This window comes from Octopus sinensis, unplaced genomic scaffold (genome assembly GCF_006345805.1).
Source record: "Octopus sinensis unplaced genomic scaffold, ASM634580v1 Contig08735, whole genome shotgun sequence".
NCBI classification, from domain to species: Eukaryota; Metazoa; Mollusca; class Cephalopoda; order Octopoda; family Octopodidae; genus Octopus; species Octopus sinensis.
Genome location: NW_021831284.1, coordinates 445,151 through 470,783, shown reverse-complemented (window position 1 = coordinate 470,783; position 25,633 = coordinate 445,151). Strand labels below are relative to the sequence as shown.

The window sequence follows — 25,633 nt, the reverse complement described above, 5'->3', positions numbered from 1 at the left end:
TTGTGTGGGCTCAAGAGAGCAGCACAGAGCGAAGCTGAGAGCAATGATCAAATTTGTCGGGATCACCTAGTTAGTTTTTTCTTTTGGTTAACGGTGGTCTTTGGAATACATTTTGATTTTGTGGCTGGCACGAGCGAATCCTTAGATGCTTATAACAACTCGGAAGTGCTATTTATTTACTTTTACTTAATTAGTTAATGTGCACGCTTATCGATGTTACTCCTGGTTTTCGAATTAAAGATCATTTAAGAAAAGTCAGTAAATAGATGCAAGAGGGTCTGTGCATATCGTGTTTCAACCAGAAACATTTACATTAAATAAGGAAGATTGTAATTTTATCCGAAAGGGCGAACAGGGGACAAATTGGATGGGTTTAAGAATTAAAAGAAATTCATCTGCATCTATTCGTTTGTTAAGATTTTGTTAGCCATGAATACCTCTCAGGACTATATTGCGCGAAAAGCGGGTTTGATGAGTAACGCTGTCATCAGTGGCCTTCCACTCCAAAATCGGATTATCCTACACACAAGAAAAAAGAAAGACAAGTAAAGATCATTTCCTGTTTATAACTACGATTGATTATTAAAATTAACTCTTTACTTAAAATAAAGTAACTACAAACGCGATAAAGTCCAATTAGAAATCAGAATTTTAAAAATTACAAATAATTTCTTTTATTCCATACTAAAAAAATTTTTTAAAAACACTTGCTGAACGTGGTTTAATTTTTCTTACAGAAATTGTCAAACCATCTAAATTAAAGCTGAGGTCATTGCTGCATTTGTTTTAAAATGTCTACTTATATTCATTTCAGTTGCATTTGAAAATAGCCGTTTCACTCGTAAAATGCGAAATACATTTTTGCAGATATTTGAAAAAATATCTTAAAAAACTTCCGACTCTAGCAAGACCTGCTAATTGTTCCAATAGATTACAATTGAATTTTACAAAAAAATGAAAGTCAATCCCCTTGTCAAGTATTTCTTAAATACTTTGTTTTTATAAATAAACACAATTAGTAACTTTTTTATTCCGAGTTTCAACATCGAAAGCGCAATCAATAATGTTGACGCTTCGAGCATTAATTTCAAGCTCTAAACATTAGCTTTAAACCACATATAGCCAAGAATTTAAGTTTTTCGAGGCCACCTAAGTCGAAGCTTATATTCAAGCAAAAAAATTGATTGTATCCTGATTTTTTTTCTTAGTCCTATCATATAAGATTAGTAGTAGCAATATGTCTTTGTGACCATACATTGTCTTTTATGCGATTGATTATTTATCATGGATTGTAAAATAATCCCCTTTCCACTTTCTCCCTCTGAAAAAAAGCTTATTATTGTATTTAGTAGTCACAGTCATGGGCAGACTCACAAAACGTTAACCTGCATTCAAACTGAAAAAAGATTCTGTTTATGGGGCTGTCAATGAATTTTTAGAGTAGACATAAAAACCTGAATACAAATAATTACTTTAAACATATTTTTAAAAACCAGGGATTTTACGAAATTATTTCTGGAAGTAATTCAGAATAACTCCCAGTCATTTTTCTGGCAACTCCAGTGAATTGAAGAAAAAGATCACAATCAGGCACTAAAAATGATTTTTGAATGATGTGGATAATCAGTATGTGTGATTTGACTGTTTTTTTAGACATAAGAAACTGAAATCAGAAACTAGTCGAGCTATATAGGACCAGGTGGTCAGTCCGACAAAAACTCACTGTGGAACGTAGTCATCCCGTTGATCCTTTCTCTGAGAGAATTTTCTGTTACTTGCAGAAACGTAAAAACCTCTCCTTTCGTTCAAAGCCGCTTTCTCGGAAACAAGCTCGGGTTTTTATCAAAATTTATTATTTTTAATATAAACCACTTTTAACAAATAATTATTACTTCTTGATGGTTAACATAAATATAATAAAATATACTATCTAATAAGATCTATACTGGCGCGCTCTATTTATTGTTTTGTGGTTTCCTATTTATATCAATATCCAATTATAGTAAATGGAGAGTGATATATTGTGGACTACTCATTCTTTGGTGGACTGTATAATTAAAAGAGATCTAGAAAAGGAGCCAAAATATACTCCTTTCATCAATCTCATTAAAAAAATGTCTTTAAAACATCAGAAATACCTCGACTCTGCAACCTCCCAATTGGAGTTGATAAACTCTCCTTTTGATTTAGCACTCGTTTTTGTACTTGAACGACTATTTCAAAAAATTCTGAAAAATGCTGGGGAGGACTTGTTATGCTTTTTTTATTTGCATATGATTTGGCCGAAAAGAATCCCCAATATTCCCCACTAATAAAAGATATTTTCACCGAACACATTAATCGGGTTTATTCTGGTTGGATATTCAGTCAGGGCGGATGGGTTTGATATTTCTGCTTATTTATTTATAGTACAAACTATTCGTTGCTAAATATTTGGCAGTGGAGAAAACATTTAGTTTGGTAGAATTTCTTTCTAGTAAAATAACCAGTTTGTTTGTCAATTAATTATGATTGTTTTTATTGTATTTATAAGATCAAAGTAACCGATATTATTGGCTTTATAGTTGATTAATTGACAATTAATTCGGACAGTTCGATCCGTTTTTATAAATCGACTTATTTTTTTGTCAATTATAGTCACGTGCAGTCGATTTTAAGTTTTTTCCAAATATTTGATGTCAATAAACATTTAATCGACAATTTTGTTTTCTAAACTTAATTAATATTTTATTATGTTTGGTGTGGACATTGTCTATAATTTTCAATAAAAACTCAACCGCTGTTCAATTTTAATTAAAGTCGTTTAATTATTGTTATTATAAATACTTCCAACTGTTTATTTATAGATATTTATCAGTATAAGTAGGGCAACTTTTTTATTGACTTGAAAAATTAAAAATTTCTCTTAAAAATAAAAATCAATGTAATTTATTTCCGAAGAGTAAATTAATAAGATAATAGGCAAAGTAAGTGATTAAAAGGATTGTCGAGAGCATAATGATCGGCTTAACGACAATAAGACAGAAATGTCATGCCTATTATTTTAAATTTATTTTGACCGATATTATTGGCTTTATAGTTGATTAATTGACAAAATAAAAAGCGCTGCGAGACCGATTCGCGTTCTATCCGATTGTGGTCGAGACAACTGGAGGAATAAATAGAAATCGCTTCCTTCCTAAAGAAACCTGGACCCTTAGTCATACTAAAAAGCCACGAAACACGTGAAACCCGGTGGCTTCTCCAGTTGATCTCTGTTGCTGTTGTGAAGGCAACGTAACGTTGATAATGTCGGCGGGGTCCATTTCGGATGGATGGCTTTGTTAACTTTTAGTTGATGCAACTATTTTTTGACTATCGGTAAAATATAAAAATTCTTTTGATTCTTAAAATTATGATAATACACTTTGATCAAAATAAATCCGCAAGTACTCTCATCTCAATACTAGAGTTTTATTATGACGATTTCTTGGCTTTATTTGACCAGGAAAGTACCCAGACTCAAAGAACATAGAGTGTAAAAAAGAAAGCGGAAAAAATCCGTAAATCATGTCGAATTTATTTTAGAGTATACTATTCGAAGACAGGGGAGTTAAACGGTTTTCTGGCTGAAGAGTTGGAGTACGGCCGTCGTGGATTCGATTCCGAAGAAAGCAACTTTCCAGCTGGGGTCAATTCTCGTCAACGTTCCCCGCCCATAAGGCGACGAATCCTTCTGTAGTAACAAAGTTGAAGTAAGGGGACCTCCTACCTTCCCGGATTAATCAATTTAACGTGACTCTATGTGGTCCAACAACTCAGTTGGATCTATTAAATCAATGGATTTGGAAACGCTTAGTGGGTATCTAATGCCTACTGTAAAAGGACCATTTGAGCCTTTACTCCTGAGTCATTATCGTCTAAGACGATTCACTTATTACACGACCGAACCTTCTCGAACGAAATTCCCCAGCCAATTAAAATGCTGCAAACTGACTATCGGTTGGGTACTGTGTTGTGTGGCCTCGTGGGTAGATTAGCGTGTAAAGTGTATCAAAATCACTGGTTAATTAGCTTGGTTTAAACGTGTCTTTATAACATAATAAATAAAATAAATTAAGCGAAAGACATTGACCTAAGAAAATTAACAACTCATCGCTCTACAAACTCAGTAACTCGGTGCCAGTCAGCCAGGACATCATGGATGGCCGCTGGAGGCTCTTCGGACACGTCCTGAGAATGGACCCGTCCTCACCTGCTTACCAAGCCATGGAAGAGTACTTTCTCTCGGATATCCCAAAGTTTCGCGGACGTCCCCGCACAACACTGCCGGTTGCGCTGGAACACGATTTGAAACACGTGGGCAAAACCCTAAAAAAATGCAAGGACTTGGACGAACTGCGATGGCTTGCACAAAACCGCAGAGGATGGCAAACGATGGTTAAGAAGATTGTATCGTGTGTGGCACGTGTGGGAATATAATTTTTTCCTTTCCTTGTTTATGTTCCTACGGGAAGTGCTAATAATAATAATAAACAACTTTCGAACTCTTTATGCAATAAAAATCAACAGTTTCAGGATTTATAACCCAGTTTATTAAGAAATGATTTTGTGTTATCGATTTAGCGCCTAATTGGGTATTTGGAAATACTTTAGAGCAGGGCTGGCCAACCCAAGGCCCGCGGGCCGCATGCGGCCCGCGATGGAGTTTGGTGCGGCCCGCGAGAGAAATTTTGTATGTAGTTAACCTATAAATACATTCAAGATAAATTTTTCTTAAGTTTAATAAATAAAGATAAATTTTATAAGTTTAATAAATTTTAAAGTTTATCTATTTTTGTAGCTGTTATCAATATGAAGAAAAGGAAAATTTTTGAAGAAAACAGGCAATTCAGCAATCATTGGGAAGAAGATTACTTTTTATAATGCATAATTCCAAGCCAACATGTTTAATTTGCAAGGAGAAAGTATCGGTGGTGAAAGAGTACAATGTAAGAAGACATTATGAAACAAAGCATTCCGAATACGCGAAATTTAGTAAGGAATTGAAAACAAGGAAACTGGATTCGCTTAAATCTGAATTGAGAAATCAGCAAAGACTATTAAATTCATCGATACACTCTTCTTCTGATACTGTTAAAGCAAGCTACTCTGTTGCAATGATAATTTCAAAGAGAATGAAATCATTTTCGGATGGAGAATTCGTAAAAGAGTGTTTGGATGCTGTCGTGAAAGACATTTTGCCAGATAAAACTAAAAAGTTTTCAAACATTAGCTTGTCACGTCAAACCATATGTCGCAGGGTTAATGACATTTCAAATGAAATTGTGGTGACTTTGCGTGATCAAATAAAATATTTCAAAAGTTATTCTTTGGCCTTTGACGAATGCACGGATATATCAGACACGTCTCAACTTGTAGTATATATTCGTGGAGTTACCGAATCTTTTCAAGTGAAACAAGAAATGCTTAACCTTGTCAGTTTGAAAGATACTACAAAGGGCGAAGATATTTTCCAAGCTGTTATGAAATGTTTATCCGACAATGGAGCGAATTTAGAGACCCTTGCTGGATTGACAACAGATGGGGCGCCGGCTATGATTGGAAGAAATAAAGGAGTTGTAAAGCTAATAATGGATGAGATGGAGTCAAGAAGCATAAAAAATGATTTATTTGTAATACACTGCTTGATACATCAACACAATTTGTGCGCGCAAGTGTTGTCTATGAACCATGTTATGAGTGTGGTTGTAAGAACTATAAACTTCATTCGTTCTCATGCACTTCAACATCGCCAGTTTAAAGAATTATTGAACGAGTTATATTCTCACTATGGTGATCTTGTGTATTTTTCCAATGTCAGATGGCTGAGTCGCGGAAAATGTTTAAAACGTTTTTTCGACTTGAGAGAAGAAATCAAAAGTTTTATGATGCATAAGAAAATGACATTAACTGAATTAAATGATGAAGAATGGATGCTAGATCTGTGCTTTTTGGTAGATATAACCGAAAAAATTAATCAATTAAACAAGGAGTTACAAGGACAGGATAATTTGATTACTAATGCATGCCATCAAGTCAAAGCATTTCGAATGAAATTGTCATTGTTTGAATGTCAAATAAGAAATGGAAATGATCAACATTTTCCAACGCTAAATCAATTTAAAATCAGCCATTGTAAAAATTTCTTCAAGTACGCTGATGAAATAAAAAATCTTGCTGCAGCATTTGACAGTCGATTCTCGGAACTAAAAAAATATGAGAAAATGTTTGAAACATTTTCTTCTCCATTTCATGTTGACGTTTCTATTGTTTCAAATACTTTGCAGACGGAAATAATTGACCTACAGTGCAACAGTGAACTAAGACTTGTTTATCCTACTATATCCAAAATTGACTTTTATAACAAATATGTGACTGCAGAAAAATATCCCAACTTAAGAATTTTTGCACAAAGAGTTGTAAGCTCCTTTGGATCTACTTACGTATGTGAATCATTCTTTTCGAAATTAAAGTTTAGTAAAAGTAGATATAGATCTTCTTTAACAGATAAAAACTTAGAAAACCAATTAAGATGTGCAACTAGTAATTGTGAAGTTGATTTGAAAAAATTAAGTGAAGATAAAGAAAAACAGATTTCTCATTGATACGTATAATTGGACTGAATGCTATTTTACTAAATAAAATCTTATCTGTGTTGTTTTGATATCTATCCTTAGTATGTACATGTATATGCGGCCCGCGGAAAGGATTCATTTGGACAAAGTGGCCCGCGATGCGATTTGGGTTGGCCAGGCCTGCTTTAGAGCTTTCTTCTGACACCATTTGTATTCTGGTCTCACTAATCCCTTAAAAAGGGCCCAAACTATCGACAAGCTTGTATTCGCGTATTTTAAAACAAACGGTGGTGATCTTCTCGACGATTTTGTGACCCACAGTCCACCAACTTGTTCTTCATTAGCCCATTTGGCCTCGGAACTACTTTCTGGTTATAATCAGCCGGTTATTGCTACTTTATATCGTTTTTTGAACGTTTTGATTATTTTCTGCAGTTTTTATTTTATGCAACTCAGAGGTCTTAATGGTCGTTTGAACCGTTCCCCAAAACCGGATTTTATAGACAAAAAACGTTATTTGTGTTATTAAGTAGCATAAATTCGATTATTTGTAAACCATTGACAGTTTAGCCTGCCTGAGCAACACAAAAAGACTATAAAAAATATTGTTACAACTGGACTTAGGCTACCTTTCTTCAAAAACCGACAAAACATCAATATATTGACTATTTTTTGAAAATATTTAAAATGTTAAGTCGACTTGAACAAAACTGAAATTAGATGATCTGGAAGATTTGAGATATCTTTCACAAAACGTTGGAGGGTTGGAAACAACTAACAAGGCGTATCCTGAGTCGACCTTTATTAATAAAAATAAACTAATTAACTAAGTAATTTTTCCAAGTCCAGAGCCTTTGATGTGAGCAGAGGATGGCACTCAACGCACCTTCTTCCTCCTATTTTCTAACACTGTAGACCTCCAAGGAGATGCAGTCCAGCACCTCTCACTAACTAGAGTCAGGAAAGGGCTGGATCGGCGAGCATCAAACGAGACACTCTCCAGAGTCCTTTTAAGAACAGTTGACTGAATATAAGCCTGTAGAGACTTGTCTTCACCCAGCTGTCTTAATTACTGCTTGTGGTATTTGGTGACCAGTCCATTTCATCACACGGGATGACATACTTCTTCCTTTTCTCCACTTCCACCGTCTACAAACGGTCTAGATACGTGATACCCATATCTACGATAATAATCTCCCCGGTGACCTTATCGTGGACTACAATATCGGGTCTGTTGTGCTGGACAACAATCGAGGTGCGTATGGGGGTATCCACCTTAATGCACACCCGCGAGTTCTCACACACCGATTGAACTAGATGGGTTCACAACTTTCTGGACCGCCTCAAGCCATACTTATTGCAAAGCAAAAGATGGAGGGACCTTACCACCTCGTTATGCCTCCATGTGGAATCTTCGCGTTCCAATCTTCACTTATGTAAAGTGAATAGCTCGTGGATATTTCCATAAGGGTCGTAGATAGTGAACTGTAAAAGTCATCCAGTTCCGTTGGGTTTTTTTAGAGACTCTTGGAGAAGTAGGCGCATATACATTTATAATTGTAATTGTCGATTTAGATCCAGTTTCCAATTGAATTACGCAGATTCTGTCATTCACTTTCCATATTGTCTATATATATTCCCGAAGTCTGATATCCACCGCGAACCCCATTCCGCAGTGGTGACAGTCCGAGGGGAGCAAGATAAACTCATGGTCAGCATTTTGTTCGTTAAGTCCTTCTTTGACTTTGGTCTCTTGCAGGCAGCAGATAGTGATGTTGTATCGTTTCAGATCCTGGCAGAGTGACCTCCTTTTGACCGACTACTTCAGCCCTCGAACGTTGAAGGATGGTAGCGTGAACAGAGAGTTTGAAAAGGGTGAAAAAGACAATCACCAACCTCAACCGATATATAACCAAATTGACTACATTCTGTGCCGACAATCACAGAAAGCTTTACTCTGTGATGCCAGAACATATGGAGGAACGCTAACATCAAGTGACCATTTATTTATTTATTGAACCAGAAAACCACCGTCATAGCCAAAAGAAAGAAGAATTCAGGTGATCCCAGCCTCCCTCAGCAGTTCGCGCAGCCTCTCCCGATGTTCCGCCGTTGTCCCGACGCATTTTCGGTACGGACGGGGATTTTCAGGACGAACCTCTCTGTTGTTCCAGGCTTTTGGGATAATCTCTTTATCGGAGAAAATATTTAGCAGGTTTGCCGCTTTTAACCGAATTTTGTCGATTTTTGATTGATTGTTTGCGCTTAAGTTTGTTCCCCAGATTCCGCACGCATAGCCGATCGTAGGTTCCATGTATTGATTATATATGTTGTTTAGGCCATATAGGCCTTTGCATTCTCCTGCGTTCTTCAGGAAGGCATTCAGGAAGTTAATCTTTCTTGCACCCGTCATAACTACATTTTCGACGTGGGTTGAAAAGGTTAGAAAGGTGTCGAATGTAACACCAAGAATCTTCTGGGTTTTGCTCTGCGGTATAATTTCCCCGTCTAACTTCGCTTCAATTGAGACTTTCCCAAGCCTTCTGTTTTTCGTAAACAGAGTCAAAATAGATTTTTCCGGACTTGCCTCCAGTTCGTTTTTATATAGCCATGAACTCAGATTGTTGAGGTTATCCTGTATTCTATCCGTTGCTTTTATTATGCTCACATCCCTTGATGCGACGATAATATCATCTGTAATCAAACTTCTTCTAAAGAGAAGATTTTTGATTAACAGAGTCAAAAACAGACACAGAGAAGCCAGATTTGCAGTCGAACTCTTAAAAAACAATCATGTCTGCAGAAATAACTACTCAGCTAAAATATCACAAACCATAGAATCGATCAATCTCAATTTACCTGATGAAAATGAAATAAACTCGCAAACAAAATAAAATCAGTGGCTAAACATACGATTGGGACAATTCCCAAAACCTTCAAAGGAATACATAGATTACCTTTCTCATTTACAAAAGGATCTACGTTTCAAATACATAAACACCCACAACCAAGTGAAAGCAGCTGAGTTCAAAATCTAAAAAAACAAAATCATGCGAGAAAGCAAGAAAAAAATGTCAAAAAATTACGAAACAGAGCTATAAAACCTTGCAAATGAAGTGGGAAAGTACAAAAACGAAGCGCAAATGTATGCATCTGTAATGATGTTAGCGCGAAAGAAGAAATCGGAAAACCTAACAATTCATGATGAACTCGGAAGAACCATTTACAACAACCAGGAACGCACAGACACTATAGGCGACCAGTTTAAAAATATTTCAATTTTGAACACGAAGAAACGCTTTACCCTTTCGATGGAACGCCCAGAAAGCTATCGCAAAAAATTACTTTAACGGAAGTTAAAAAATCTGTGACCAGACTAAAAAACTCAAAAGCTCCAGGTCCAGATAATGTTAATGCAGAGCTCATGAAATATGGCTCCTTATTATTTATTTATTTATTATTTAAAGACCAAACACGGGCAAAGCCAGTTAATTATAGTTATTCCCGTGATCGCCGATCCAAACGAGGGAGATCCTTCTGAAAGGTTCAATCCTTCCCGCAAGATCGGCCTGAGACGACGATGTCCCAGGGTCTGAGAAGCTAAGAGTCCTTTTCGGTAGGCATTAAGTGCCTCCTGAGCGTTGCCATATCCGGAGGAATTTCCAACTGACATGGTGGACCCCGTAACGCCACGCTAAGCCCGGAAGGTAAGAGATCCCCATTTCCAACTGTGTCGTGCCAGAAGTACTCGTTGCCTCACGGCAGGGGAACGATAACGAGAATTTGCCCCAGGATGAAAACTGGCCTCCTTCGGAATCGAACTCACGACCGTCCAAATCCATTATCCATAGCTTAGTCTTCCTGAAGAAATAATAGAGTTAAAAAGTTAAAAAAATAAATTTTAAGGTTAATTTTTTAACTTAATTTTTTTTCATTATTTCAACAAATTATTATTTTACTATTAAATAAATATTTAGCAACCTGTAGTTTAAACTTTTTTGTATTCCACGCACGTCTAAATCTCTTCTAACTAAAGGAAAATTAATTGTCAACGAATTTCCTGAAGAATTTCAATTAAATAAAAACCATGAGTTATTTTGTAAACTATGTTTAACGACAGTGAAGTGCTCAAAAAGGCATTTTGTTAACCTCAGCAGGTTGTCCAAGAAGCATAAAATTTCCCTTGGTAAGGATTTTTCGATGATATAATGGATAATTTTATGCTTCTTATTTCTGATGCTGCAAGGTATATGGTGGCCTGTATTGTTTTAATTCATTTACGATTTAGCAGGAAAAGTTTTAAAAAATATATATCCTAATCTTTTCCATGTCAATTGCGTCGCCCATATTTTACATAATTGTTCAATGGAGGTCAGAAAATCTTATCCAGAAGTCGATGATGTGATAGCTAGCGTACAAGGTGCTATTAGGAAGAACAAAAAGCGACAATTGTTGTTTTCAAAAATTGGAATTCCACCGAAAGTCGTATTTACTAGATGGGCTATCTGATTAAAAGCTGCATCTTATTATTAAAAAAATTTAATCTCAGTGATTAATATTTTTGAGTTAATTGAGAACGAGGGAATTTTAGTAACTTCTACGAAGAGTGCATTGAAAAATGATAGATTAGTACAAAGTTTATGTGCAATTTCGCATTGCTATTCACACATTCCAGGCTGTCCTTAGATAGTAATTTATATAAAAAATATCAAAATTTGAGAGTAACAAATGCACAATAGACTACGCATATTCGACTCTTAGTGTAATAGAATTTGGAAAAGATGAAATAGAGGTTAAAAAATATTTGGAGAAGAGAATTTCGGAAAGCGATCTAACGAAAATTATCGCAATTCAGGAGTTTCTTGAGGTCAAATATAAACTTTTGGATACTGTCCTCGATAGGGATTCACTCCGTTTGGGGATCTGTAATCGCCTTGGACTCCCTGTCTGCAGACCTCACCCCTGTCGTTGTGGGGATAAAGTTGACGCCTTTGAGCTACACCCTCTGTCTTGTCAAATGAGCGCCGGCTGATTTCCTCGGCACACTGAAATTAACAATCTAATTCACAAAGCTCTGGAAAGAGCTGATTTCCCTTCAATTCTGGAACTGACGGGCCTTGTTTTTGAAAATTCAAAACGTCCAGACGGCTGTACATTTTTCGCTTTTGAATTCGGGAAGCAGCTCGTCTGGGACGTCACCTGTGTCGACTCCTTCGCCAAGGGATCCTTGAATTCTACGGCTTGTCGATTCCGAGAAGGCCGAATTCGCGAAACTAACGAAATACGAGGATTTACGGGATTGATTTTGCTTTTGGGCAATGCCGTCGTGACTTCCTGTGTTTTTGGGACCAAGACGCTTGCTCATCTTAAGAAACTTGGCCGCCTGTGCTCCTACCGCTCCAGAGATCCCAGGGAATTTATATTCCTTATTCAGAGGATCTCGCTGGCTGTTTTACGCGGGAATTGTCTTTCAATTCTGCGAACCAGTTCATAATAGCTAGAGAAGAGAATAAAATTTGAATAAAAGAAAAATACAATGTAACATTTTACTTTTTTCAAAATAAATCTTGAATTGAAAAAAATTAAACTTTAGTACTCAAAATCTGGAAAATTTCGTTATGTCAATTTTCAATAAAAAAAACTCATTTTATGAAAAACCAATTGATAATTAAACCAAAATTAAAGATTTATTCAGGGGTTATAACCCAGCCGAACGGCTTGTTCTGTCAATTTATTTCCGTTATGAAAATAAAGACGCATTTTTAAATTTGAATATGAATGCTATTATTTTAAAGTGATTTATTATGTTGCTTGCGACTAAGGTAAGTTTTTTTGGCGTATTTGATCAAATTGAGTAAGATACTAGCGTTTTGATATATTACAATATGAGACTCAAATGGATTCGAATTTGAACATGGAGAGGGTTGTACCCATAACATGTTCGTATATTATTCCAGCAATGCCACCACTCCGAACTCATTCCTCGATTTGTACAATTATCAGCAATAATGTCATAAATACAACCGTCCCTTTGAAGTGTTCGAGAGTGGCCACAACTAATTCCCTCCAAATGAATAACATTCACTTATTCACATTATCCCAAGTATTCCAGATAACCCTTCAATGAGGACAACACAAACTTGCACATTTCGGTCGAATTCGTCGCAATTTGAAGAGTCACAAACTGTGGAAATATTAATCCTGACTTGTCATACTTAACCCTGTCGAGTTCTAACGTTATAACGTCGAGTTTTTTGGACTGGATAGAGAGGACGGCAAACTCCCAGACGGCATGTCCACCTTTCCATACAAGCAGGGGAAATCCCTTATTTGGGATTCTACCTGTTCGGACACGTTTTCGCTCGGGTCTCTCGCTCTGTCCGCCGCCAATCCTGGGCACGCTTTGAGGCAGGCCGAGGATCAAAAGATTTTCGAGTACGGCCACCTCTCCAACTCGCTGTTCTTTACTCCAATCGCCGTGGGGTCTTCCGGGATCTTCGGCCCCAAGACACTCCGCATCCTTCGCTTGCTCAGTCGACGGATTTTACGATCCAAGAGAGTCATCTTGGCTCCTGGAACGTCTGTCGATTGTTGTGATCCGGGGGAACGGCTTCGCCATTCGCAATGCTGGCCGGGTGTCTCGTGAAGCCATTAATTAGTTTAACCATCTTTTTACTTATATAACGCTATTATTCCAATCCTGATTTGTTTGGCCAGTCTAACGTAAGACGGGTTTATAAACCAGGGAATGCACGAGCCATTTCAATGTCGTTGATGTGGTACAGTCCGGCAGCCAATGAAGGGGGTCACCAAAATCTTGGAGTAAAGTACAAACTAACTGCCTGTTAATGAACTGAGCATAGTTGTCTACAAAACTCGTACAGTAAACTCTCTCAAATTTGCCATTTTTGGTTCCTGGCGAAATTGTGGCCAATTTGAGAAATGGCAGATTTCAGAATAAGATTTTTATTTAATTTTCTAATTAAGTTAATATCTTCTCATTGAAGTAATAAATTCCGAATCATTGTCATTTTTAATGTTTTCTAGAAGGCTATTTTCAATCTCTCTTAATTTGTAAAGCATTTCAGCCTTGCTTAATGATTTATGCACTTCTACACAACCCGATTCTTCTTGTTCCTCAATAGAAATTAATTTCTCATCATCAATTGCCTCCTTCTCATTGTAATCAATTGAAATAATTTCTTTTATTTCAATTGGATCATAAATATCTGTTTTGCTTACAATGTTATCTCTAAGAGTTAACTTTTATACGATTCATAGACTGAGTATTTCTCACATTCCAATATATCCGTTAAATAAAGTAATTTGTGTCTTGTAAAATGTACTTTGAGCGTTTTTATAATGCCCAGCTCCATTGGCTGAATAAGCCCTGTACTGTATTTTGGAATTTCAATAAATTGACAAAATTCGTAACCCAATTCGCAAAAATTGATGCTTTCATCCAAGCCCTTTTTGGAATTGTAATAAGAAACAAAGGAATTATAATCATAATTCTTGAATTTTAATTTTTTACAAGTTTTTTGTTCAGGAATTCGATTCTTGAGATGAAATAAGAGCGATTCTGCATCCTTTAATATTGCATTTACCGTCCTTCTTGAAATTGTCTTTTTAAAAATTGTAGAAAATCTGCTGCAAATCGTCTGACATGAAGCAGACTTATTACTTTCTTTGTAACGCAATATTTCCACTTTCTGAGCAATTGTAAATCTAACGTAGCTTCAAACAGGAACAGTGCGAACCATGCTTGCTTTAAATTCTTTTTATTTTTTTCAATTAAAAGAATTTTTTTTAATTAATAATGAGAATTTTAAAAAATTGTGGCAAATTTCAGAATTGGCAAATATCATTAAAAAGTAAAAAGAATCGATAAAAAATGGCGAATTTCAGAATTGACAGATTCTAGAGAGTTTACTGTATTTTGTTGATTAACCACTATTCCGAACATGCCTATTTGTTAGTCTATTTAAATAATAAGTAAATGGAAAAACAACAAAATATATAGTCAACTAGGTGGATGTATAATGGAGGTTGTGTGGAGGAGAGAGGGGGAGGTCAAACACGTGAGCGTGCCCCCCGAAGAGATGTATACATTATGGAGTGCCCTTATATTGATAATATCAAACACAACAATATATTGGCTGGCCCAATCCACTGACAGTCCATTAGTCTGTCCAAGTGGGGAATGGAGTATATGCTCACTCGCCCTCCCAATCCCACCACGACTAACCACCGTCGACCATTCCACTGTGCCGACCGTGCACTCACAATCCTCTCCTTCAACCTCTTCTTGACGACCACTTTAAGATTGGGAATATTCAATATCTGCATGTACAACACAACACAACCCGAATCTGTTCCTCCGCGCACACCAACACGCACTCATCCCCCACAGATATGTCCACAATGGGTGACCGGTGAGACAACTGAATGGTCTTCCCTGCCTATCACCACACAACACAAACATAGTCGGAAACACTCCCCCGACTTGTATATGTATATCTTGCCCCCACTAGTCCCCACCCACAATGTCGGATACCCACCTTCCACCTCCCCACTACTGTACAGAGGCAACCCCTCCTCCGCGAAGTACACAACAGTCACCCACTTGTCCTGGGTCTGCCGGGAGTCTGTCTGACGGGTGTCTGTCTGGGCAGTGTTTGTCCGACAACGCTTGAGGGTTTCTCTGAGGGACTTGAACATGCTCAACTGCCGTTTACTACTGGGGGGTTTGTGCATGTCTATCACATCACCCACAGAAATGACCGTGGATGCTGAGCGTGGAGTGGGAGTAGACTGTCTGGTCCGTGCGTGTGTCGACCACCACATATCCCTGCCGTGTGGCCACCACCAGTCTGGTTATACACTAACACTACTCGCCCTCATTGAGTGCCACACCCACAACACAGCCAGGAGGATGGACTTGGTATATTCTCCAGTTGGACTTGCCCACATTCATTCGCACTGGCTTATGTCCCTTCCACCTGAATATCCCATCCTCGTGCAAAATATGCAAATCGACCACAGAAGGAGGACAGTTCTACAATTCACTCACACACTCACCACATCCGCACACTTTTCCACTTTCATCACAAAAACCTGACCCGCAGCCCCTCCGGCCACCAGAACACGTGAATGTGGGAAATACAGCAGCCGACGTATAGCCAGCCGAGGGTCGTCACTGCAGGGGTCGTATGAATTCATCACACGTGCACAACTGTCCTCTCCCGAAAGATTGGTAGAAATAGTCCCCAATGACAGACACTTATCCCCCACCAGTCCCCAAAACCGAATAGACCCGTCCTCGTGCCTACGACTAGAGGACACCAGACAACCCCGTCAGCAACAGATCCCCGGTGCCTTGTTGGAGGGGAATGTGTACTGACGTGAGAATCTCCCTCAGTCCCGTCATATATTCCACGGACAGTGAGTCGAGGACCACAAACGTCGTGATTTCAGACACGTGAATGCAGTTCAAGTACTCGAGGGACACATTCCGCATATTCGGGACATCCACAACGAACATTTCCTCACGTGTCACCACAAGAATGTCCTCCCCTGTTGAGAATAAGGCAATGACAGGGAGAGACGAGTGGATGACCGTCTCCTCATCTGTCCGCAGGTCATACAACGTGACGGACTGCCCTCCCGCGGACACAACTCGGTCACCAATCCACATAACTATATTCACTGCTTTCCCTGCCTGTCTTTCCCTTCTCTCCACATCCCAAATCGAGATTGTCCCATCCATGTGTCCACACGCCCATTTCCTCCCCTCAAAGTGCCAGCCGAGGCACTCTATTTCCTACAATGGAGACACTAGCTCACCCTCTGAGTACTGATATGGCTCACTACTGCACTCCTCCTTACATCCCACTCCACTACCAGCCCTCTTCGGAATCCAATCAGAACTGACCCCGCCCTGGTTGGGTTCTCTGCCATGTCCTCCACAGTCAGCGGATTGAGGTGAAAGTCCCCCAGTCTACACTCAACAAAGGACAGACTTTGGTTGAATATCTTCCCAATATTTGACTGTCTTCCAACACTGCATGTCCTCTGTTCGAAAAATGGCCATTTCTGCATTGCCGTGTCCTTCCAAGGCAATGACCAATTCCTGGGTGGCCAACAGACATATTGCTGTGATGACAGAGGCACACCAGTCAGACTGAGTGAGCAGACACAGGCTGTCGGATGTCAATTGGTAGAGAAGAATGTGCTGATTAATGACTATTATTTTGCCCTAAAAAGTATATGTTTGCATAAACTTGTCCCTCAATGAAGCCAATCCAGCGAACTTGGCTGGGGACTGAGCAGGAGAGTCGGTAGGAGGCATTCCCATATCTTTAATTAGTCTGAGAATGTACATTCGGAGAGTCTGGTCGTTGCTTAACAGTGCGATCAGTTTGAGAGTTGGGTCATAAGCACATGCACAAATATTACCAGGATAACCAATTTCCCGGGTCTGTACAATTTGGCTGCATATATCCTCAGTGATTATACTTTGGACAGTTCTAAGGATGGACTTGTTTGAAGTTTGTCTTTTAAATTAGACTTTTTTGTTGTTTTTCGGAAAAATTTGATCATTCAAAATGAGCGCGAACAATGTCTTACAAGACGGCAAACCGCATATAAACAATATCAAATAAATATTGATTATTGATCGCTTACTTTTGCCTAAAATGAAATTTTATAAATCTATTTTGTGATTAATTAGGAGTGTTTTTTAATTGTAATTTATTACAAATATATTTAGTAGTGAAAATTGAACGGATTTTTTGTGGCGAATTTGTATAATTATAGGTTAAGGGACTGAAGAACGGCCCCTCATAAATATTAAATCAGGCCTCATCACGATTTCCGAATTGACAAAAAGTGAATTTCTGGACTAAATACGTTATATATTTAACCTCACAATGTCAGTAAGAGAATTTAAGTTGTAATGAAACGTAACATGGTCTGCTGTGAATCTACTTTCCTGTCGATTCCGAATGAAAGTGGAGGTAGAAGGGATGCTACGATTAGACTTACGGATGATGATATGAATTTATAATTGAAAAATTGAGAATAATTTATCGATAACATTGAAGGAATTACGAAAATTGGTAAATAATTAAGTTTGTATTGCGACAATATATAACCGACTTGAGAAAACCAATTTCTAGAAATAGTCTGGAAAATATAGAAAAACGAAAAATATTTGTATTGGATTATCAACGTAGTACAAATAGAAAAATACATTTGGACTAAACAATTTTCAATCTATTTACATTAAACAAATTCGCCGATCCTATATAGCAGGGGTCTCCAAACTTTTGACACGCGGGCCGGATAGAATATTTGGTAGATGACCGTTGGCCATAGTGTAAAATCATTAGATTTTATAATGTCCCTAATTTTTTAACTACGACTAAAAGACAAAAACAAAAAAAGATTTAACATTAGTTTTTAATGAGAATGATGAAACTGACTTTTCGTTTTATATTTTTTTTGTAATCAGGCGTCAATCTGTTGTCACGATTATCAAAAGAAACTTTAATTGCTCATCCGACAATTTTGCTCGATTTTGGATTTTACATATTTCATTCTTGAAATGTTTGTTCAAAAAACTATATTCATCGCTTCTCTTGTCAAGGTCAGAAATCGTTCCAGAAATTGTTTCTCTTCAAATCCTTAATTATTTGGGTACCAAATTCGACAGGAACTTCACAAACGTTTTTTTTACAGAAATTTTTCGCAAAATGCGAAATGGATAGTTTTATTTTTTGAGTTTGTTTTCCAAAAGGACTAGTTTTGACCTGAATGCCTTGACATGTGTGAATGCCACAAAAAGATATTTACAACAGCCGGGCCGATTAAATCACATGCTGCTATATAGGATCACATCAATAGTTCCAGTAAGGGCAAGCAAAGGAGTGAATCTTAACTTGCATGAAATAAACAAATTAATGATTATTTTAATTCTGATTGCAATCCGTCAGCTTTTAAAGATGTTGATAAGAAAAAAAATTTTGAATCTGATCCGATTTAAAGACGGAAAAACTTACATTCTGCAGGAGGATATTTAACGTCGTTTTTTGGCTGTCGAGGAATATGAGCTAAAGCTCAAACACATTGAGGTTACATGGTCAGTCAGAACATAATCATGTTGGACCAGATCGTTTATTTGATAGGCTTTATAATCGCTATGACGATGTGTCCAGAACTGAGGTTGCTCAGATTTTTTAAAAATGTTCATTTTGTCAGGTCGTTTTCAGAACATTCTTAAAGACATTGTCTTCGATTGTAACTCCACTGTTCATTAAACTACCAAAAAAATCCCGTTCTATGTGTTCATGGGCCAGGAACACTGTTCACAAGGATTTGTATCTCCTAGAAGACGATAAAGGAAACAATTTAACTAACGTAAATATTTCGAGGCTGAAAAAGCTTAAATGACTCTGTTTTGACATTTTTTGTTTTTAATGTAAATTTTAAAATTTCATTGGTTTTTAAAATTAGGGCTTTGTAAAAGTTTCAGTTAGGGTTGGCTTTTAAAATAATGATCAGTAAACGTTGTGATTATGTTTGCTTGGGTTTGGTAAAAATTAACGTTAGGGATTCATTTTTTAAAAGATCTGCTGGATAATTTTAAAATTTAATTTGTTTTTTTAAGGAGTGGTTTTTTCTAATTTAAAAATAATTATTTTAATCGGAAAAACTCCAAAAGTAATAAAAAACGATAATTAAATTAATTATTTTTTAAGTTTAGGTTTGGTTGTTACTGTTTTATATCTAATTTTTCTGAAGTCACGAAAACCATTAAAATAGCTTTATAATGGCACTTAGAAAAAATTAAGACATATTTTATAAGGATAAAATTGATTAAAATGACATTTTAATATTGGTCCATTCAACGGCGTGGTCCGTTCAACGGACGTAACAATATATATTTTTGTTGTATTAAAATAGACCTTTAAAATCAGATTCTTTACAAATAAATATTTTTCTATTATTATTAAATAATCACCATAAAAATTATTCGCGGATGGTGAAAATGATAGTATACATGTTCTTGATAAAAATGATAGTATAAATGTGCGATTATATTTTTATCAAATGGCTTTTCCAATTAGAGAAGAAATGCTCACTCATAAAAAGCCTACATTAAATAATGATTAAGAGAAGGATTGTTTAAGAGCCAAAATATATTCTAATTTCAATAATGATTTCTTAACGGAATTAAGATCTATGATTATCTTTCATTATATGATATGTGCAAAAACAAAAAAACACACCAGACTACTTATTTATTTAAAAAATAACTTTATGTGTGCACATATATTACTTTATATTTATTCAGTGTTACCCAGTGTACATTAATTAATATTATTATTATTATAAAGCACTTTCGGAAAAGTCATAAGTTAATTAAGCTTTCCTTGTGCCACCATTGAAATTCTCCCGGTCATGCGTCTCCAGGCTCTCCGGTCAGTTGCGGTCGTCCTGAGTGAGTCGAGATCATCGCCATTTTTCAGTTTTTTGTCAAACTATTTCTACACATCACGGGGCATACCACAAGGCGATTCGCTGTCCCCAGTTCTCTTTATCGTCTACCTAGAGGCAGCACTCAGAGACTTTCGGCCTCTGTGGACAACACTAAATACAACGAAATAATATATGCTGATGATGTCGACTTCGTATCTGATGATGCTGAAACCCTTCGATTTATTATCGAAACATTACCAGATATTTTTTCCAAATGGTTTCTAACAATCAACCACAATAAAACTGAACATACGAAATTTATTCGATCTGAACGAACTCATGATGAGCCCTGGAGAAGACAAAAAAAAAGTCGGATCTCTCTTAGGGGACTCTGAAGACATTATGCACAGAAAAATACTATCAATTGCCACATACAATAAGTTTATGAACATCTGGCGCCTAAAGAAGCTAAATTCAAAGACAAAACTTAAAATATACAACACATTTGTTGTCCCAGTCCTAATGTACAATGGATCGACGTGGGGAATCAGTAAGACCGATATGAACAATTTGGACCGATTTCATCGGAACCAACTGAGAAGAGTGATAAACATGCAATTCTCAAGGAAAATAGCAAATTAATATATTGTTATTTTAATAATTTTATTTATAGATAAAGTGAAAATGTATTTCGGTCAGCATTGAACAATATTTGATATAAATTATTTTATAAAATAAATTCTAATAGGTCACCTTTAAGGTGTCGTGTACAAATAACTTATTTTCAAATGAGCAGTGAATTGACTCACCGTGGAATCCATAAAGATCTTGATCGAGAAAATAATAGAACTATAAACCAAGAACACACGCCTCTTGAAAATCCAGCAAATGACGACAAACTAAATTTAATGGAGGAACTACTTCTCCTATCTTTCAAAGACGAGAGGGTTCAGTAGATCCTTCTAACCTTCAGGACTTTTCCTCAATTTGGAAGGAATCAGTCTCCCTTGGACTCAGATGTGCCATTATGGCAGAATTAGCCCTGAGGGGAAAGATTACATTAAAAAATTCCAATCAGTCCACAACCTACGTCGCCGTTGTCCCCTCAGTCAGTCCATGTGGTGATGGAGTTCTCGACGAAGCACTTGAAATTATCCGAAAATCAACGCCCAGGCTTCTAATCACGTGGATTGAATTATTTACAGGTAATTTTAACATAAAAACGTGTTTTTAGGGGTTACTTGGAATCCACTTAACCTAGTTTTTCAAATCAGAAATTTGCGTGACAGAATTTGCAAGTCTTTGAGCGAAAAGGGAATTTGTTCTGTCGAGTTCAGAGAGTCGATGATTTCTAGTGTTGTTCTTTACCCATTAAAAAATATCCGAGCTCAAAAAAAACTGTTTTCCAAGCTCTATGACTGTATTTTTAATCATTGGTCGACTGATGTATGGAGGATGGATATGAGAAGTATCAGTATTCTTGTTATTGCTGATATTGCTGATGTTTTGCACAATTTTTATTCTACTTTGTCTGTTTCGGAATATGCAGTTGCCTCAGATCGGATTGAAAAAATTCTGAATCTGGATTTTAATAAACTTGCGAGGGAGCATCCCAGAGATGCTGTTATGTGGAATTTGATTGAGTGCAATAAACTCAGTTTAATGTGATATTGTATAATTTCTTAAAAAGATATTTAAATCATTTTTTATAGATTTATTTAATAAAATTAATTGTATACTTAATTTGTTGTTGTGTGAGATGGCTTTAAGATTTCAGGGAAAGAATGTATTGTTATTATATAAATAAAAAAGGTTCGTTTGCCTCCAGACGTAAACAGAATTTTATTTGTTCGTAATCTACCTTATAAATGTACATCGGAAGAAATGTACGACATTTTTGGGAAATATGGAGCAATCCGTCAAATCAGAATGTTTTATATTTAGTATAAAATTACTTAGTGGATCAACCCCTGAGTCCAGAGGATCTGCCTTTGTAGTCTATGAGGACATTTTTGACGCAAAGAATGCCTGCGACCATCTCCAGGGGTTCAATGTCTGCAATCGTTATTTGGTCATTTTATATTATAATCCAAATAAGGTTAAAATATCAATTAATATTGCTGTAGGTACTTAGAGATGTCGATGCTGAAAAACGAAAGGAAGAACTCAATCGAATGAAACAGAAATATAACTTGCATACACCCAGATCTCGTTGAATTTTTGTTTGATTAAAAATAATAAACTTTTTTGGCTTTAAAAGTTAATTTTTGTTTAAAATTCGGAGCTTACAACCGTCAAAAGAAAAAGTCGACTGAAAATGGAGAATAAAAAGGAAATTTGGATTATTACTAAGTTTTTTTTGGTAAAAAATGCTTTTTCATTAAAAATTTGGATTCTTTAGCATTACTAATTTGTTTTTTTCTTTTGCAAAAACTGTGTGGCTTGCACGTACGCAGTTTAGGCACTCGGGTGTTTGTGATTTATATATTCACAATAGCAAATACCAACACATGTGAAAATGCGACTACAAAACGCATATTTTTTGGCTAATACGATTCGGAAGTGTGATAAACAATAAATGCATTTAAACGCATTTTACAGAGAACTAAAATGCCTATTGGATAAAACAAATGTGATCGGCTACAGGACGCTACATAAACACTTGGGAGTTGACTGTGGTGAATACTTGATGAGGACTACTTGGACATATCCTGAAAACTTATTTTTAAGAACTATTTAAGAACTGGTGGCTTTTGAAGGACAGCACTGACATTATCCACATCTATTTGAAAAATGCTAAAATACGCCAAGAAAATGCTGACAACCTCTAAAAAATCGCAGTTTTAAAAGAATGTGGAAGTGTCTAGAAGACGATAAAACACACATTTCGTAAATAATTTTATTTATTATTAAGTGTACATCCGCAACAACAAGAAAGAAAATCACAATTTTTTCGTTGCTTGTGGCACACCCCGTAAGATTTTGTCTGTTAGACACCTCCACGCTCTTCTTAAGATTGCGATTTTTCGGAGCCTGTCTAGATGGTCTATATTTTCTATATAGCAATCTGACATGCTCAAAGTTGTTATTTAAGATTAGTGGCAGTGTTGTCCGTGGCTTGCCTCGAGAAATCCCAAAGCATTAAAAGTATGTTTACAAGATTTCATTAGCAGGAAGTGAGGAATCCTTCCGTAGTATGTGGCCAGAGAGTCCCCATTGACCCTTAGTGACAGTTGCATCTAATTGTTCTGTTTTGAAAACGGAGTATAAGTCTTGGTTCTTGATATTCATTGGATAGTATATTTTTAGTAATGACCTGAGTTATTTTTTATGAAAAGCATTAAGATTTTCTACACATTTCTGATTCAGTCCCCATGTTTCTGAGTTGTAAATAAAATAGGCAGGATTCATTTTATTATTCCCCGAATAAAAAAAAGAACAAATAAAGTCACATGATCCCGACAGGCTCAAAAGAGTCCTCATCTTTGCCCGATCATGAGTGCATCTTAGACGTGTACCCCTGATCCCTGATTATATGTTCGTCCATATGAGAGGGCCTCCTCGCCTTGATTTTCATTTTTAGTTCCAGGAAAAATGATTTACTGTAAAAGCAACAAAACACAATGTACTGGTTCTATAAACATCCAAGTACGAGATATCTACTACTGGGAGCTTCTATTTTTTAAGACATTGAAGACTTATTTTTTGTCTGGACCTTCCTTAACGGTGTATTCCCTATGGCTTACAAGGCTTGTAGAAAGGGACTATAAAATGATAGTTTTTATTGATATAGAAAAAAATAAAATTTTTTTGAATATAAATTGAATTGATATTCAAATTAAATAATAATTTATTAATAAACGTGACTCTACATTTCTTGTTGTTTCACATATGAAGGTAATTTATCATTTTTAATACTTAGTTAAATATTGCATACCCCGAAACCGGATGTCAAAAGACTTTCGAGATCGAAGATCCCAGCATGCTTGCAAAACTTTATGATAAAAAAATTGGTTCTCAATTTGATATCGGATTCCTTGGCGAATCTTTCCAAGTCCATTTTTTACATAAAACCGTATTTTAGGGTTACATTGTCCGTGTTACCGGGGGATTTGACAACGCTGGATGTCCCATGATGAACGGAGTCATTCTCAACGGAAGAACTCGAATTCTACTCTCAGGAAAACAGAAATGTTACAACCCTATAAGACGTGGTGACAGAAAACGTAAAGTAGTCCACGGATGTATTATCGGAAGACTGATTAAAGCAGTGAATCTAATTTTAATCAAAAAAGGTCTAAAAAAGTATTTAAACTAATTATAGGCCCCAATGAGTTACCCGGACTGACTGATACGTCTGTGCCACGTCATCTCGGGCCAAAAAGAGCAGACAAAATAAAAAAGTTGTTTCAGTTGGATAAGGAGGATGATGTGAGGAATTATGTTGTCCGACGACCTTATGTGAATAAGAAGGGTCAGAGTAGGTCCAAGGCACCCAAGATTCAGCGTCTTGTAACACCAGCAGTGAAAAGGCGAAGGAAATTGTTGTTGAATAAGAAAATTGAGAGGAAGCACAAGAGGTCTGAAGAATTGAAAAAATATCAGCAAGTGTTAGCTAAGCATCTCGAAACTTCTCGAAAGAGAAGTGGAAGTCAGCGTACTAAGACTAAATAGATCACATTTTTCCTTTGATGATTCGTTTTTTTAATAATATGATTTGTTTCGGTAAAAACAGTTAATCAAAGTTTGCAATTTTTTCTTGTTCGGATTTTTATGCATGCAAATAGACATGAAAGAATTTTCATGCAAATAGACATGAGAGAGTTTTCTTGGCTCCTGGAACGTCTGTCGATTGCTGTGATCCGAGGGAACGTCTTCGCCATTCGCGCGGCTGGTCGGGTGTCTCGTGAGGCCTTTAACTAACTTAGCTATCTGTAATTTTTGTCTTGTTTAAAAAAAAAAAAATCATGAAAGAATTGTTCGTTAATTTAAATTAGTCGCTGAGCGGATGGATAGGCAATTCCCAAGCAATATCGCGAATGATGTCCGTTAAAAAAGCCAGTTCGTTTTTTAAGCTGAACAAATCTCTGAGAGTAGTTTGAGCGCTTTGGGTATGGTCTCAAAAGCCAGGGGGATGAAGAAGCAGGTATCGGTCAGCGAGGCATATTTTGCAGTTTTCTTTAGAGTCGATCAGCGATGATGACGAAAATGAGTCTATCCAGGTAACATCTCACACGAGGGCCAGTCCCTCCCTGAACGGGAATAAAGTCGACCCATCGGGCGTTTCCCGTCACTACGGTCCAGTCAAACCGGTTCTAATATTGAGAAGAATCCAGCGGTGTTAAGCACGCTTTATAACATCATTTATTGAGGTGTGTCTGGGGATCCTGCCGACACTGAGGCGGCAAGAGAGAGGATGTAACCCCTTCATGTAGATGAGCTTACCATATCTACAATGATCCGGCTGGCAAATCTCAATGTCAAGGCGTGTACAAATTCCAATGCGGACTGATGTGTTCAGATTTTGGAAAAAATTTCAAATGGTCACTTCTAAA

General features: G+C 36.7%; 1 protein-coding gene across 1 annotated transcript; it reads left to right on the top strand.

The window, feature by feature from the left end:
- The first annotated feature begins 4,904 nt into the window (after positions 1–4,904).
- LOC115227919 (EPM2A-interacting protein 1-like) lies at positions 4,905–21,034 on the top strand. The gene is made up of 4 exons (XM_036498778.1): positions 4,905–5,600; positions 6,309–6,464; positions 18,858–18,976; positions 20,827–21,034. The coding sequence occupies exons 1-4, from the start codon at positions 4,905–4,907 to the stop codon at positions 21,032–21,034; spliced, it is 1,179 nt and encodes a 392-aa protein (XP_036354671.1).
- The last annotated feature ends 4,599 nt before the right edge of the window (positions 21,035–25,633 follow it).